This window comes from Falco punctatus (genome assembly GCF_963210335.1).
Source record: "Falco punctatus genome assembly, chromosome: 12".
In the NCBI taxonomy this organism is placed as follows: Eukaryota; Metazoa; Chordata; class Aves; order Falconiformes; family Falconidae; genus Falco; species Falco punctatus.
This window is the reverse complement of record NC_137592.1, coordinates 24,973,364-24,991,310: the sequence shown is the minus strand read 5'-3', so window position 1 is coordinate 24,991,310 and position 17,947 is coordinate 24,973,364. Positions and strand designations below refer to the sequence as shown.

General features: G+C 37.8%; 1 protein-coding gene across 17 annotated transcripts in view; it reads left to right on the top strand.

The window, feature by feature from the left end:
• Positions 1 to 17,947, top strand: part of ESRRG (estrogen related receptor gamma) — a 406,798-nt gene that overhangs the window by 281,593 nt on the left and 107,258 nt on the right. For all 17 annotated transcript variants that reach the window (XM_080408468.1, XM_080408460.1, XM_080408454.1 and 14 more), the window contains one exon: positions 9,447 to 9,563. In XM_080408468.1, coding sequence (XP_080264594.1) covers positions 9,447 to 9,563 — 117 coding nt within the window. The remainder of the gene's footprint in view (positions 1 to 9,446; positions 9,564 to 17,947) is intronic.

Below are 17,947 nucleotides of genomic sequence, written 5' to 3'. Positions count from 1 at the left end.
GATACCTAGTAGCCACTTCCGTGAGGCAGGTGTTGCTCTAATGTATACACCTGTTTTTAAGAGTAATGGAGATCATCAATCCCTTTCAGATGACAGCAATGTAGTCTAAAACAGTCCGTTCCTGGCTGACTGATTTCTTCTCTTCTTCCTGCCTCTTGCAATCCCCGCTAATTTTCTTAAAAGTAAAGAAATGAAATGGACCCTGTCTTGAATTACAAGGAGGAGTGATTTTGCTTTTTTGAATATATATTTTTAACATAGCACATAAATACATTTGGGAGTGTGGCAAAGTATGCATAGATTATGATAAAAATCAACAATATTAAAAAAAATAGAAACAAGAAATTACTTCTAAAAAACTGAAACCCACCAAAAAACCCCTGTTCAATATATAAAATCAGCATAGTCTTAGGTCACAATAGAATCTAATGATATTCTGCCCCTTTTGTGACATATAAGGGATGGGAGAACTGTATGTTCTCTCTGCTCAGCCTAGGACTCATTCAGCTGCAGCTCTTAGTTTGCTTCTGGGATAGTTTACATGGGGGCTGATTGCGAATGTCTCACAGAAACACACACAGCCAAATCTTCCCAAAATTGGCTTAACATCAGGGATAGTAGAAAATAGCAATGTCTAAAAATAGTTACAGGTCCATTGATTTTAGGGTCTCTCCACAGTTTTTGCTGTGCACTGTATTATTTTGAAAACTCTGAGCTTTCATTAAAAGAAAGAGGGAAAAAAAATAGATTTTGCAGTTGTCAGCTGCGTGCAAAGTCTCATGTTCAGCACAGAGACCTCGTACTTACCAGGTATTTTGTAGTGAATATTTAGTGTAAACACTTTTCTCATAATTTTTATTTGCTCAGTTATCGTAAAGACTAGTAAGTACACATTTTTCATTAATAACATGTAATTACTCAGTGCCTGTAACTTAAATGTTTCTGCAAGGGGATTGAAATTATATTCTTGCTTTCAGTAGAAGGATGATAGGATTTACAGATTCAATGATAGTTTACTATTTTGTTTTATTTTAGCCTTCATCTCTGTAAAATAATGGCCTGCATCTAGACAACTTCCTCCCTCCAAATCTTGAGGACTGTTGTCCTTGCACTCCTTAGAGTAGCATGAAAAGGCAGTGTGAAATGTGTAGGTATTGATACGTTGCCTTCCTGGTAAGGCTTGTTGCAAATGTGTTACCTTACTTATTATTTCCTTGGACAGTGTTTGAATTTTCCCCACAAAAGCTAAAACATTTTGCATTTAATATTCCTTGTAGTTCCTAGGCTTCAGGTTTTTTGTTTATATGTTTAGTTTTTAAGGAAAAACTGTTGGATGAGCAGTATTGAGGCAATCTCCTGTTTATACACAGGGTGAGTAAAGCAATTGGTAGTAAGGAGCCCTGCAATCATACTTTCGCTCTCATTTAAGAGCTTTATCCCTGAGATTTGTTGCTTATCCATGTCTCCTAACACAACAAGAAATATTCCATCTTGGGAATTCTGTTGTCTTTTTGGTCATTATGTGAACTAGACCAAGTCTGCTATCTCATTTTATGCTGATCATCTAAGAGCCTTCAGCTCTACAGTTCTGCGGTAATGCAGTTCCTATGGTCTTCAAAGCCTGCCTAAACTAGGAGATAGATGGCAGTGCTTTGTACTTTGTTCGCCTTTTTTGGTTACCCAGAGTTGTTTTTAATCCCTTTAGTGTTCAGGTTCTTCAGCCCCCTCTAGAGTGTTTACCCATTACTGAGCCAATTTGACCTGTAAATGTACAAATGCTTTACAGTAAATAAATATTTATATATATATATAAAAAAAAAAAAATCAGAAAGTTTAAATTAGGCAAGTTAGAACTATCTGTGTAAATTCAGAAAGGTGACATTTAAAATGGGCAACATAAAGTTTGATTCGAAGTTGCACATGACAGAAGTGGCTTCCAAAGGTTAATTTGCATCTCTCAAAGCTGACTCCTATAATACGGTACATCATTTTTGTGGAGGAAGTGAAAGCAAATTAAGTAAGATTTTATGGCTTTTCAGCATCCTTACTGGTAGCTAAGATTATCGTTTTTATGGAAAGATAGTGTGGAGGCTTGTGTCTTGGTGCAATAGTCTGTGGACCTTGGCTCTGGCGCAAAGATGGCAGCCCTCCAGTGAACCTAACACTAAATGTCACCTGAATCCATCATTACCTGATTAAATCATTCACCTTCCTTATATAAGTGAAAGTCTGTGCATCAGCATTTCTTTCAAAGAATATTTTAAGCAAGCAATGATAGATATCTTCCCTTTTCCCCGATTTCTCTGTACCTATGGGCCAATTAAACTAGTGAGTGAATATTTTTTCATTCCTTCCAACACGTCTTTTATTCTGTCATAATGTCATTGTGTAACTATGGCAGCCAAACAAGATGAGGCAATAAAATATAAATACACTGAAATCTGAGAACCAGAGAGAAGTTTAAAGGTATACAGGTGGTTCTATCCTTTTTACTACCACTGCTTTCCTTACAGCCTTGTTAATTATATGCTGCATTTAGATTATTAGAGAATAAGAATGAGCATCCTGATTTGTGCATAGCTATTTCGAACTCATCAGAATCACTCAGAAAGAGATGTGGTTTACAAGTAGTACTGGTACAGTGCGTATGTAGCAATGCCATTATAATTGGGTCTGGGTCTCTGTTTCCTATAAACTGAAAGCTTCCAGCCCACTTACGAAGCTCTGTGTAGTTTGAAACTAGAGACACATGAAGTCTCAGCTAGCCAGTGATTTATTTTAATCTTTCTATAACTTTTTAAATTTTTTTTTCTCTGCTGTGAAAGTAATTTGGTTTGTGGCTTTACAGACTGAAATGTTTTGTGTACTCATAAACAAACAATGACAATTTTCCATGCTGCCTTGGTAGGATGTATCAAACCAGACCCAGATAAATACCAGTAAGGATAAAATGTAGATGGTTTGGTCTTTCTGACTTGGATAGCTCTTCGGTGACTCCCAGGCAGCAGGGGTTCAGTTCTATTTGTGTCTTCAAAGCACTGATTCTCTGTTACGATGACCTAAATGCCCTTCATTTCTGTTGAAGACAAAGAAGTTGACTCCAGTGGGAATCAAAGGTAGCTGGGCCCTAACAGGTGTCATTCAACACCCCCTAATATCAGCCTTATACTGAAAATTATAGTGGGTTTTATGATGCTGGAAACCCATCTACCTAAAGTTAGAGGCTGAGGCAAAAATGTCGTGCAGCCAGAGCAACCAACATCACCTTTACATTTTTTTTTCAATTCTGCATTCATGTTGTTTTCTAGGAGTAAAAGAAAAAGAAATTAGGAAATGCATTTTAGAAGTTATAAGCGTATTACAATTCAGTAACATAGTAAACTGGCTTCTTTTATGTGACTCAACATAGTGGTTTCCTTTAAAATCCACTTTTAAGCTGGCTGTTTCCCTCTGTCAAACACCATCTTACACTGTAATTTAAAAACCAGCCGTTTCTCATTAGTTTCTTATTGTGACAGAAAAGGCAACACAAGCAACAGACACGTAAGCATAATCCTTCATACAGAGTCCTGTAATCTTGAAAAAATATTTGAGGCATTTAAGAACCACATTTTAAAACATTCTGTAACTCTGTGTGCGCAATATTGTTTCTGAAGTCATCTGGGTGAAAAATTGTGAATACAGTCAACTTCAGGCTTAATCAGCTCCAGATGACAAGTAGCAGAATTCATAGGTCTATAATTCATAGAGCTATCTACAGTATCAGGTGAATCCATCTAAGGATTTGTCAGCCCAAACTGGATTCAGCTAGGTTCAAGTCCAACCTCATTCCAACCTGACCCCATTTCTGAAACCTTATTGATAAGAGTACTTTTACTTGTGAAAATATTTACTCAAATTCAGTTGAGTTCTGACTGCAAAGTAGGGAGCAGAGTCTGCAGGAACTGAAATTTTTAACCTCAGAGAAAATATTTTTACTTTTCTCAGTTTAGCTTTGCTAAGTTCTATAAACATCAAATACAAGCCTGTCTGGGACTTTTTCTTTATTCTTCTTTTCCTAAGTTAGCCTGTTGTTGCTTTTTATTTCCGATAGCACCTATTTCTCCTCGGTTTCTCAGGAGCTGCTTGTTTCTGTTCTGGTTGGATTACATATCAAGGTGTGACCTGATGTACTGTAATTCGCTCCCTGTGTTGGCTTAGATTCCTCTGTCTCTTTCTAAGACTTGTGTTTTATTAATTCCCAGACGATCTATGGCTGTAATCCTGGCTACTTTTCATTTTCCAGAGTTTTCATGCATGCCAGTCCACAGAGAAGCAGGTGTATTCCTTTGGGTCTGTCACCCAGGAAAACAGAGCATGAAGGTGGTGCCTGGGGTCAACCTTACTGCAGAAAGGCTTAAATCCAGTGATGCAGAGGCCTCTATTAAGAATAATGAGAACACTTGATTTTTAAATACAACCTTTTGAAAAAAAGGTATTAGGTTACAGAAGCTAAAAGAGAAAGTTTGGGAGAAAAATGGGGCATTATTGAATATAAATAAAGAGATACTGAAATACAGTTCCATGAGCTGATAGTAGCATAAAATTACTACATTGAAGGAATAATTAATTCCTCTCTATTTTTTTGCCTTTTTTACCTTCCCCCCACTTCTGGATCTACATTCTCACACAGTAGAAGTTTCAACACTGGTATCTTCAGCATTCCTTCTGCTTCTGTGAGTGGTTCATGGCTCTTCCCAAGCACATTTTCACCCTGTGTCTCAGTCCTCCTCATGTCTTTTACTTCTCCAAAGATGTCCTGAGCATATTCCAGTAGCTCATAGCAATCCTTTTACATCTTAGTGTCAGAATATCTAACGTCACAGTGGGAAAAGGGAAATAAAGCTTCTGTGGACAATTGCTATTTGCAGCTTCTATTCTTGTATTTCTGGAAGAGAGATCCCTATTTCAGCCTGTCCCACAGGCTGGAGCCCCTTTCTAGAGCCAGCTTCGCCCTCTTGATATCTGTGAGGTTCTAAACTTGTAACTGTTGATGACAGCACCTTCGTTTGGGATCAGATGTCAAGGCGTAAGGTCCAGTCATCTCAGTGGCCTCTTCTTTGTCATTGTTTTCACTGCTCTTCTGTTACCTTGAGTGTTACTGTCAATTCTGTGCGAGAAATGGCCAAAATGGTCTCAAGCATCTTGGCTGAGTCCAGTTGATTGCCTAGCTTGTAAAGCCATCGAGTAAGTCCCTGTACCATTACAATTGTACAGTGACTCCATATCTCATACAGGTAACCTTCAAACCTCATCTGTGAGATGGAAAAATAAATATCTTGGCCCGCTTAACCTGGAGCTGTAAAGATCTGACAGTCTGAAGCATCTAAAACCCCAGAGCCGGTTGCGCAGTGTAAGTTTTAGCAGTTCACCTGCTCTCTCATGATCAAAGGGCATCATATTTTTAGTGAGTCAGTTGCACTTGATAGGCACCATGTGTTGGTAGTATTTTCTCATTTTTTTGACCGAGATCATAAAATTTAACAAATTAGTAGAAAAAAGGAATGTTTTTAAATGAACATTCCTCAGTGCGTGAGGAGAAAAAAGGGACTCAGGCTGGCATAAATCCTGTTGTATTATTATAGCACCTGGCAGTGTGTTTGGGGAGTGAAGATTTGACATATATTTTTATTTTCAAACGTCATACTAGTTTACATTACTCAGCCCTTTAACTGCCAAACTGTAAAAGTCCATTACGCTGCTGAAAGGAATATACAAATTATTCCCTGGCACTTCAGGCAGGAGTTTTACATATATGCTGTTACTCTATCAGCCAGCTAGCTGCACAATTCTATTAAGGAGTAAGTGAGAAAATTATATTGCCTGCAAACTAATTGTACAAAAGACTCTGAAATAAGTAATCAGAGCCCAGTCCTTTCTGTAAACCAGCCAGGAGATATTATGAATTGCTCGATCGCTCTTGTCAGTCCAGTTTAAAGACTCAGAGCTGCCATGCTGATTTTGTTCACTGTGTAACACAGCCACCTCTCCAGCTGTTGACAGGACTGGGCAAACTCAACTTACATACTCTTACTAGCTGCTCACTTTCAGCCACTAGCATCATGTAGTTGACAACTAAATGGTCGGGCCTCCTTCTGAATCTTCCTCGTTGAAATCAAATGTGGATCTGAGCATCTTAAATGGATGTAGTGCACCTATGAAATTGTACAGATTCCCAAACACTTCTTAAAATAATTGCTTTCTTTATTTTTTTAGTGTATAGAAATAAGTAAGAAATTGTGAGAACTCTAGAAATAAATAAGAAATTGTGAGAACTCTTACGACCTGCAGTATACAGTAGATGTAGATCTTTAGTAAAAATATATCCACTAATACTTTTGAGTGCTAGGTAAAATGCATTTTGAGTGTCCATTGCAAAATTCATGAGGTTGTGGTGGTTTTTTTTTTTATTTTTTTTGGTTGTTTTTTTTTTCTTTTTTTTAAGGAAAGCTCACTGTCAGAAATGAAGTCTATCCATGAGAATATTTGATAAAGTACTGCATTCATGTATGGAGTGGTGACAAAATACTAGTTTTCTTGAACCCTTACTGCAGTCTAGCCATATTCTAGAAAGCTGAAACACTTTAGGGGAACCATCTATGGCCATTGGTAAGATGTGGCTCTTTGCTGCAGCAATAAATCCAGTTGCTGTAATTCTGCTGAGTTCATTGGAGGAACTCTTGCTGCCATCTTCCAAGTTTATTTACTAACATCAAAAATTAAGATTTAATATCAGTTGTAGAGTATAATTCATTAAAGTACTCTAAATAGATAGGAGAAGATTCCCCTTCTAAGATAAAGAACTGGAAACTAAGTGACTAGAATAACAGCTCATTCTGGAGCTTTTTAGGTGGCAAGAATTTGCAGGAAAAATGTTAGGTTGTCGGTGCATAATGTGTTGCAGGCCACAGACCCTGGCCATGTTTCACAGGATTTTGCACAAACTTGAAAGGTTGGGGTATAGATTAGAAGTCTCTATTTAGGGAAATAAGCAATCTTGCTTATATTTTTCTGATTTTGAATACTATACTAGCTTTGGCGTTGGCATCTGAACTGTTGTCATCTGTGCACAAGGGCTCTGGCTGCAGTGGGAGTGCTTCACTTGCCTTGGACCAGAGCTTTGCTGCTTGAAGTTCTGTGTTGTAATCTCAATCTTGATTTTGATCAAGATCATTTCTGACCTTGCGTAAAAATCTCCTTGATGTTCTGCAAAGTATTTCTGATTCCCTGTTTCTTTTCTTTTTTTTTTTTTTTTTTTTTTTTAATAGGGTTGGCAATATATTTATTACTACAATATGATGAAGTTAATGAAATACAGTTTGTGGAAAGCTTTGAAGGTCTCCCTGTGTAGTGGTTGTACCTCACTAAAAATGCCTTGTTAGAGTGTGAGAGGATAATACGAATCTTTTTTTAAAGCTTGCCTTTACCGCCCTTTCCTATGTATCCTTACAGAAGTGTTATCTCCTAACTCGGCTAATGTGTATTGGAAAGAAGTTTTGCAGGAGCTGTTGCGCTGAATTTCCTGCCTGCTGTATCCTTCAGTTTCTTAAATAGCTTTCTTCTCAGGAGCTAAGAAAGGGGAAGAGGACTAAACTGAAGTTTTGAGTTTTGTTAGCAAGAGCCAGTAGCGTTCAGACACAGCAAAATCTGTTTTACCCACCAGCATTGCTAAGTCGGTGATGCAGCAGTGTTCAGGAGGAAGAAAGCCTGCACAGGCCTGAAAAGGGCATGCAGAGTATGCTGGTTATATTGTTAGTATATACATTGTACCATGCAGACCTCCTTTATCATAAATACTTAACCAATTTTCAATAGGTATAAGTGGTTTAAGTATAATTTCCTGTTGAATTAGCAGTTGCTGAGCATTTGAGTCTTTGTGCAATCCTGCAATCCACTAATGTGATATTTAATGAGGACACATCAGTCTGGAGAAAGGTAGTCAATATAAATCAGTGTTTACAAAGTGTGATTAACTCTGAAATATTTCATCAATGCTGTGGTCCCAGGCAGACTCTATGCTAATTATTAGAACCTGCGCATGTTTCAGGGGACTTTGATGGACCCTGAGTGCAGCAAACATGGAGCAGCAAAATTGCAATTATGCTCGGACTGCCTCTGATGACAATTTATGCATTTGGTGTGATGACCTCTTGCTTCCCAAGAGGGCAATAAACAGAATGCATTTTCATTAAGATACTAATGCACTTAATCACAGGGGGAAAGGGTTAGAAAATAAAGAAATACCTTTAAAGCAAGATGTGACAGGCTGATGGGGAAGATACTTTATTTAAAAGTCAGTTTCCTGGTGAAACTTCTGACTGCTGCAAAGTCTGTCATACTGAATGTAGTCATGGGCAATAGGATGCATGGCTGGGCAGCTGAATAAGCTGAGCTAAGCTGTTTTATGGAAAATGCAGTGGTACTAGGGCAAAAGAGAACAGATGTTCTCCCATTTGGACTTGAATACCCAAAGATGTGATTTTTAAGAAGTGTAAAGGAAGTTACTCATATGTATTTTACCCATTCAGTTTCAGGCTTTTTTTAGGCTTTGCCCCCCCCCTGTTTTTTAGGGTAAGTAATATGAACTAAGCAGTAACAAAAAAAATTGAGGCACTGCTTTGCCCAGGAGGGCTCACATTTAAGGGTCTAGCTTGTTCTAAGCATTAAGGAAAGTTGGGAGAGGCAGAGGCAAACATCTCCCCTATGTTGTTATTCTGACAATTTGGTAGGAATGATCCTATTTCTGATGCTTCTTGGTACAAGAACTCTGTAGAGAGAAGGAGAGATGTCCTGGCTGACCTGGCAGCTGTAGAATGTGTTAGGTGTGGTGGTAACAATGCTGGTGAGCCCTGCCTGATACACTGTGCCTGCTGTTGTGGAAGGGGAAGGGCAAAGCTCTCTCATAGTACCTGTTACAGTTGATTGTGCAATAAAGCACAACAGTCTTTTTTTTGTATTGTAGACAAAGACTGATTAAATTGGTGAAAAAAAAAGAAATGAAGAGTGTTCTGGCAAGGAGCCTGAGCATGTGGCTTGCTTGGTATAGTCAATGACAGAATTTCCTCATCCTACCAGCAAGAATAACCTATGTGAAGGATTTTGCTAGGGACCATGTATGGAGCCAGAAACAGACTCACATTGTGGGGGTTTGGGGTTGTGTTTTTTCTTCCCCCATACAGCTGTCTAGATTTAAAAAAAAAAAATAATAAAAATAATAAAAAAAAAGTTCATCCTTTAACTTGGCTTTTTGTTTTTACTTGAAAGGTGTTTCCTTTCTGTAGCACAGTTTACTCTTGTTATATTCCAAAATTAAACACAACAGCAATTGTATGAGTACTTTGTATATCCATTGTGTTGATTAGTCAGCGATTCTGAATACCTCTCTTTTCCTATAATTTCTGTTACAGGTAACATAGAATACAGCTGCCCAGCAACGAATGAATGTGAAATCACAAAGCGCAGACGCAAGTCCTGCCAAGCCTGCCGCTTCATGAAGTGTCTAAAAGTTGGCATGCTGAAAGAAGGTAAGACTGGTCAAGTCAGTATGTATCTCTCTGCGAACAAGTGCAACAGTTGTAGGTCAACTGGTAAAGAAGACAGATAGGTGAGTGTTCTAACCAGTTACTGTAAAAGCAATTTTCATGTATACTTGCTTTTCCTGACCATCTGTTTCTAAGCTATGGAATCACGGTGTATGCACATAGAGTTCATCTTCTCTGGAATATTTCGAACTGCATGTAGTATAGCAAGATGTACCCCAGCATTCGTTCTCCTTCAGCAGGTAACTAATAGAAGAATCATCGGAGTATATCCTCTCATTTTCCTTAAATGCTTTAACACCATGAATTCTCAAAGATTTCTTTCCTCCAGTCCTTATCCACTGTTTCTGGCAGAAACACTGTGCCTTCTTTTCCCCTATTTTTACTCTGTTGTCATTTCATCAGGACAAACGAAAGGGTTACTTCTCAATTAAGCAAGTATAAATATTGAGTGTGTCTACTGAAGTTACTGTAGCAACACTGGATCAAATAATGGCATACAGAAGAGTAGTATCCACCCCTCTTTTTTTTTCTTCTTTTTTTTTCTATTTTCCCTTTTTTTCTAAAAAGCATGTGAGAACCTCTGCCCCTCAGTGTAAGTATATGTTGAGTGTTTCAATTCATCAGTTGCATTTTGAAGATCTTGAATAACTGGTAAATAGAAGAAAACGTTTCCAAGAAACAGTACTATCTCGCCTGGAACTTGATTCATCAATGTTACAGAAAGAACAGTTTCTTAAATCTTGGTCACGTGCTATGCACTTCTGTTGCTGTTAATGTATATGCAAAAATATACTTTTATGTATTGTATACATTATTGTTGTAGTGCACTATTACCACCAAGAAAGAATAACAGAAGATGTCATGGACTTCTGAGCTAGATAACCTTTCAAAATGGAATCAACGTAATGTTTTCTAAATATTGTCTTCACTGGAGAGTACTTGGTGTTAAGCAACCAGTTTAAAATAGTCCCATGCAATTTTTCTTTGTCAATGCTTAAAAAGTCAGCTCTAATAGATGGCCGATTTTTGCAAATTGTTTGATGGTAATTTAGAACAGGTTTGATATACAGCTATCAGTAAAATCCAAGAACAATACAGACCAGTGGAGAGATGATGGACAAATTAGGCCTATCACGCACCTACAGACATATTCTTATTGGATTATACTTACTAAGAATAAACCCAGTTCTGTGCAACTGCTTTGGCAGATGCTATGATCCTGTGAGCCAAATCCTGCTGTCCTTAGTCTTACTTGAGCAAAACTCCTGTCAGATTCAATGGGGATTTTGCCTCAGTAAGAACGGCAGGATTTGACCCTCCCTTCCAGTGATGGTGGGACAGTTCTTTATTTGCCAAAATCCTCATATAACTGACCACTAGGAGCAGTTAACTTAAAGGTTAAATTGTGATGCTTAGATAAACTGTAGAAAGAAATAAATGCATGAGTATGGCACCTTTTGAAAGGGGCTGTGCTGCTTAACATCTTTTTTTAGTAAGTTAAGACCCTGTATCACTAGTAACCTAATTTACAGTTATATTGAGCAACTTGATTGGAAACAAAGCAGTGCTACCAAGAGTACATACAGGTTAATTAGACCTTCCTTTTAAATTTTGAGGGCACCATTGCACATGCATTAACATATGTATTTAAAAATCTTGTCCGTGTGCAGCTTCTGGGACTGCATGAGGAAATGAAGTGATTCTTCTACAAATGAGTAATTATCTGTTACCAAAATTGTGGGCGGCTTTACTATGTTTCTGCGTACAGTTTTGCTAACAGATAATTTAGTTGGACAAATCAGATGCACGTTGTGAATCAGATTTTTTGCACAAATTATTATCCATGGATGCAAATCAATCCCACAGTTTGGTTTTTTTTTTTGATCAGGAATTAATAAATTGTTTACCCTAAAAGTACATAGCTTTTTCTGAATGTTCTACAATGACAAAATAGCTAACTCCTTTGAAAAGAAGGTTCCTTTGCTAGGCCCGCTGCTGGGCACATCATAGTTTTTCCACGCTTACTGTGTGAGTTTTTCTGTCAAAACACAGTAAGATTTCTATGTATTTTTAATTACCGAGTCTTTTCATTTAAGGAAGAGTTAGCTTATGTTCTTTTCAGGTATTGCTTATCTGCCACCTTATAGGACAACCTAAAAGAACTTACAAGGGCGTTTTGTTTTCTTTACGACTTTAGTGGCCACATTTATTTTTGAAACCATACTGATTCATGGTACACTTTTACGGTTGTACTTGGAATAGAGATACTTTTTTCTTTTGTTCTTCTTGGAAGGTGGTTTTGGAGGCAGGTGTTGTTTTTACCTATGGGAAAGTCTGGAGATGAGTTTTTGTCTTTGACCACATCCTTTATGCACTGAGTGAAGAATGATGATGTGCTTTACTTCTTGCAGATGTAGTAAAGTGATGTAAATTTATTGATTAGCATGGACTTACACGGAGCTGAAATAATTGCTTCTGTATCTTAAATGTTTCTTTATGTACAGACAAGGGTTTCAGTCCCATGCAGCATGTCAGAGATCATGCTGCAGTAAATCTATTCAAATGTAAACCTGTTCAATTCAATTACCAGTTTGTAATAAAATTTGCTGCTGCAGCCTCCACGTTTGTCACAGCAGTCTCTACATGCTGATGGCACAGCATGCCTGGAAATTGACAGCCTAAATCTATTTACAAAAAAAATTTAGCTGCAGACCTGAAATAAAATCAAGTTTAAGCAGCTTTGAGAGAAGCATCATATTCCTTACAAGAACTTCTGCACATCTGCCAGTGTGCATCTTCTCCAGAAATCTTATCCTGTTAGTGGGGAGTTTTCTTCTAGAAATTTTCCTTAACAAACAGTTGTTAAGAGTAATCCTAAGTGAAACATTGATCAGGCATTTTGCTTTCCTTCCTATTTGGAAGGACTTTATTACATTGTCGTTTTGTGAATTGTCATATAAAATTCATGATAGAAATCACAGTGCCTGGAAGAAGATCCTGAGTTTTATTTTAGCTTTTGGGGCAAGGTCCGAAACCCACTTACAGAAAATATATAGAGTGGCTTCTCTTATGACAGCTAGATGTTAAATCATTTATTGTAGGAAGATAATGGTGCTTTTCATCTAGCATCCAGTGTTTCTGAGAGAGACCTAGTGTTAGGGTTTTGGAGTTGTGTCTTGGGGTCAGTTGGGTTTCTGGTCACACATAATACAGGTTGAACGGGGAATTTCTGTACATATTCTCAAGCATGTCAGTGAGGCATAGCCAGCAACACCTACATCAAGGTTCTTAACAAGTCACAGGCCAGAAGCTAGAGAAGGAAGGGTGAAGCAGTGTCATACTGGGCTGAGCTGGGGTGGGATTGAAGTGCTGGGTCCTGTCTGCATCTCCTGTTGAGTAGCACAAGAAAGTTTCTGCAGACTGATTCAGAGGAACACTTCATTTTGGTATAAGGCCACCCATGGACTGTTACTTGAAAACAAGTCTAGGTATATGGGTATTTTTGAGTATGTGTTACGCTTTATACTGAAGCTTTCAGCAGACGCTGATGAGCTTTTAAGCACACAACAAATAGGTATTGTCTTTTCATTTGCTTTCCTGCATAATGGTTATTAGCAGTACAGCAGCGTACACTTTACTCAAGGAAGAAATGTTGCATTTTTCTGTTTTTAATTTTGTGTCTTGGTGTTATGAAAAACCAGATTTTCAAGGATCACAATTGGTTCTCCTGAAATATAGTTTCTTTGACTGTGCTTATGTTTTGGTGGATTCTTTCAGATTTACAAGAACAGATGAAACAACATAAAGATTCTAGTGTAGTTTACGGAAAAACTTTTCAAATGTATCCCTAGTAATTTCTTTAAATAATATTGCAAGTGCTAAAAGGGGGTATGGGGGTGTGGACAGACAACAATTTGCCCTTTTTGAAAAAGAACACGTTTAAGATATTTTCTAGTTGTTTTTGTTTATAACCAGTCTTTAAAGTTTGGCCTTTCAGACTCCTTGGAAGCTGGTGATTAGTTTGCTTCAGGTGGTAGAATTAAATCTGTGTTCACGTGTAAGATTGGGTGTTTTAGCTATTTTCCTTTCTATAAAGCTAGTTAGAGTGAGAAAAGGGGGTTATTTTTTTTTTCTTTTCTAAGAAGGAAAATTGGATGTAAAACTGCCAAAGTTGATACGGGAAATCATGGGTAGATGTCTGTTTCTTATTTTTTTCTATTGCTAGTCAGCCTGGTTGAATTCTGCTTTTAATCCTCCATTAGTACTGTGTGCCTTTTAATACTGTCTGTGGGACTAAGTATAGTACCATGTGGCTATGATAGAAGGTATTATTCCTAGTATACCACAGATCTTGCTCAGAATAGCTGTCCATGTGAAATAATTCCACTGGAGTAATTATTCCAAAATAAAATTCCTTCTTGTTTCAAGTGCAGAGTTTGTGTAACTGTTTTTTCAAGAGGTTATTCCATATGTTTCAATTTTCTCCATGGAGGCAAAGTCATAGCCTCAATTTTTTCTGTCCCTATATTGTAGCAAGGTTAAAAATTATGGTTCAGAGGGGAACCTGTTGAGTGGCACTAACGCAGCTTTCAGACCATCTGAAATACTGTATCTTCTCTTGGCGCTCTCAGTTCTGAAACTTCTTACAGGACTGTTGACACCAAAACATCTCCTATGTATCTCTCATATCTGATATCTGGACATTTTCAGAATTTTTTATGGGTTGTTTGCAGTGGCTGATCTGCATTGCTTGTTATTTCAAAAAGTGTATCTCATAAGTAGGTGATATAAAGGGAATCAAATTTAAGTTTATTTGAAAAGGTAATTATAATGAAATGGCAGAAAATCTGGGTTGCTTCATGTATGTATGTTGTATTTTCCTTTGTGTGGAAATAGTGGAATATGTGGCTTTACAAATGATTATTGTTCACTTTGTACCCAGTTAGAATAGACAGTGACAGAATTCCAGCTTAATTAGTCCAGCTATTAAAAATGGGAGGCCAGATCCTCAGCTAATATTAACGGAAGCTGGTGGAGCTACATTAGATTGCTGTTCATTTGGCGGGTTTAGCAATCTATGCTATGGGGAAATCGGTAATATACCTTTTTGTGTCTGTGAATCTTTTCTGTTGATAGTATATTAGCCGTCATTCAGGTTCTAAAAATGAATAGCAATTCTCCAAGCTCATCATCTGGCAATGCTGACTTCAGTGTAACTCTTCCCTCACAGTTAGCGTGTTGTATTCGCACTCCTCACTGAGTAGCTCTTAACACTTCTCATTTGTTTGTGTGCTTGGGTTTTTGAAAAAGGATTCATACAGTCCCTCAAAGTGGCTTCATCATCCCTAGGGTGGTGTTAAGGCAGTAGTCAGAATCTGCCTTGTGTGCAAGGAAATTCTGTATTTTAAGTTTTTCTTGAGCCCTGATCTGAATAAAAGCAGTTATTGACAGTTTTTAAGATGCTTGAACATTTCAGATGGTCACAGTACTGCAATGAACCAGATTATTACAAATTAGTTAAACTTTTTTTTAAATGCTAGAATTGCTTTTTTCTAAAGTATTTCTGCTTCACGCTTTGAGAGATTTCATTCATTCAAATATAAGGATACTTTTTTTTTAAAGATGTGTGTATTTTAAAGTATAAATTAGTGAGTTTATTATGCAGAGGTTACCGTATGAACATCTTTGGCTTGTGTTAAGCAGCAGATCAGATTAAATTATTTTATTGATCTTTTCTGGGTTTGACAGTCTATGCAAATGAATCCACTACAGTAAGGAGAACAGGCGGCTTGAGTTTATTCTTACATAAAGAGGTGGTTGATATGCACGGGGCAGATTAATGGATTCACTCTCAAAATAATAAATAAAACTAAGCAATCTTCTTTATAACTAAGGATGTGTAACCACCTATGTTTTAGGCTAGCCAAAAAACCCTGCTTAATAGGTTTCCTCTTATGAAAAGACCTGTGCATAAGACATTGGCAAGGTAAATTTCTCTTGCAAGTCTAATACCATTAGTCTGCCAAGAAGAAAGCAGAAATTATTGTGGAGGAAGTTTTAGTTTCTGCTGCCTTCAGAAATTAGAACAAAGGGAAGGAGAAAGCATTAATGGTATTCAGAGAAAATATTTCTGTACAGGATGACAGTTAATAGAGCGGCGTTGACCTCAGTGATATTTCTTATGCTCTCTATTGTGATATTACACTTAAGGAGCTCCTTCATTAATGCAGGATATTAAACAAAGCTTCTGTGTCATAACATCAAGAGATAGCACGGTGCGTCTTCTGTTGAAGTCTCTTCTGAGTATCGACCCTTCTCTGTGTTTCAATGTATTATGAAGGAGTTTGCTTACTAGTGCAGATATTTTTTGAAAGTGTTCTTTTTCCCCTTCTTTTCCCTCCTTCCCCCCCTTTCCTCCTTTCTTCCTCCCTTTTCTCCCCCTCCCCCTTTTCCTGTTCCATCCCTTTCCCCCTTTTCTTCTCCCCTTCTCCCCTTTTCTTCCTCCCTTCCCTTCTTTTCTTTCCCTCTTCCCCCTTACTTTCCTTTTCTTTCTTTCATTCAACCTGTGCTTGGTTTAATATATACTGGGACCTGTTAAATCTCCTTGGAAACAATAGAAACTAATCTCTAAGTGGTGTTGGTGTTCCTAAGTAGACCTCTTTCCTCCTAACCAAAATGTGGCCTGATAGCCCAGTTCCCACATTAGAACTGACAGCCCAATTTGTCTGCCCTAAAACACAGCTCATGACTATCCACTCTCTGTAACTGATGAGGAAGGACAAACTATTCAACTGCAGGTTAGTGTTTATAGTGAGCTCAAGCAACTAGCATTTCTATTCATCCATTACAAAAATGCTGAAGAAAAAGCAAATATTGGAGATGTGGATATTCTTCTTGGGTTTAGAAATCATGGAAGTGCCTACAGCTCAGACCAGCTGTCAGCCTCCTGAGAGGCTCTCGCCGTGCTTGTGTTGCAGTGTTGTGCCAGTCTGGTTTATGTTCTGCTTCTGAGCATTTTTGGTGCCCATAATCTCATCGGGAATGAAACAGGAAAGTCCCAGCAATTCACTGAACTCAGTCTTCAAACAAATTTTCTCTCTTTTTAGATACATTTTTGCAGTTGTCTTTTTATACAAATACTCCACTTCAATAAGAAAGGCAGTACAAAGTGAATGTAGAGAAAGCTGGATCATTTATGCGTCTGTATGTAAGAACTATTTAGATTTCTTGGCTTTCTACAGATTTGCGAGTGTACTTTTTTTGACGTTAGCATCTGCAGATTCAGGGTCAGAGCTCTTTGCTGGTGTAATCATCTGCACTTTCCTTGAGATTAGATGGTAGGCTTAGTTCTGCTCCCACAGTCACCACTGGCGAGAATCTCAGTGACTGCAGTTGTTTGCAGTTTTAGGCAAGCATCAATGAAGAATGAATTCAGCCTATAGTTACTTTGTAGTTTTGTTACTAAAAATAGTGAGTTTGAAAGATTTTGAATGAAATGAAAATCTGTGGTATTTTTCTTAGTGCAACTACTTTACCTGTTACTTCCTCAGAATTAGGAAGAGTAGGTTCCGCAGGTTCAAAACTCTACTTAAATTGGAACACCATTAAAAATTAATCACTATATGATGAGAAAATATTAGTACAACCTGTGGTTAACTGAACAACCTCATTTGTCAAATTTCTTCTTTTGATCCTAAAATAAGGAAGCAGTATTTTTTTTAATTTTCCAGAAATCATAATTCCATTTTTAAAAGATACTCAGTGGATTTGGCCCCTGTGAACATTTGCACTGAATGTGCAGTGACAGCGATAGAAGTGATAAGGGAAGGCAGAGACAAACCTTGAAGGATGTAGGACTGTGTATGACACCGCGTCTTTTCCCGTGGGCTCCCAGACAAACAGCAGCCTTTCGTTCTTGGTGTCAGCCACCCATAAACACATACATCAACATGGCACTGCCATTTAATGCATAATGCTTGAATTCTTATACTTGGGTCCTGACCTATATTAAATAGAGGTTATTTTATAGAGTGTCATTAGTATTATTTGTATTCTTTGTTTCTGCTGTGCAGAATTTTGCACATCCCCTATTTGAGTGGAATAGGTTTAGCATTTGGCAGTGATGCGTATGCATAGCTCTGAAATGCCACTTTGGAGCCAAGCCCTTTTTGTATTTTACTTAGCCCTTACTTGGGTGGCACTCATATCTCCTTAATAAGACTTTCACTGTGTAAAACCTTAGTAGAAACAACAGGATGTATTATGGTAGGATTATTTGGCATGAAGTGCTGAAATTGTGTAGGTGCTGTTAAATAGAACCCATGTGGTGGATGTACAGGCAGGCTTTGGTGCTTGGGGTGGATTGG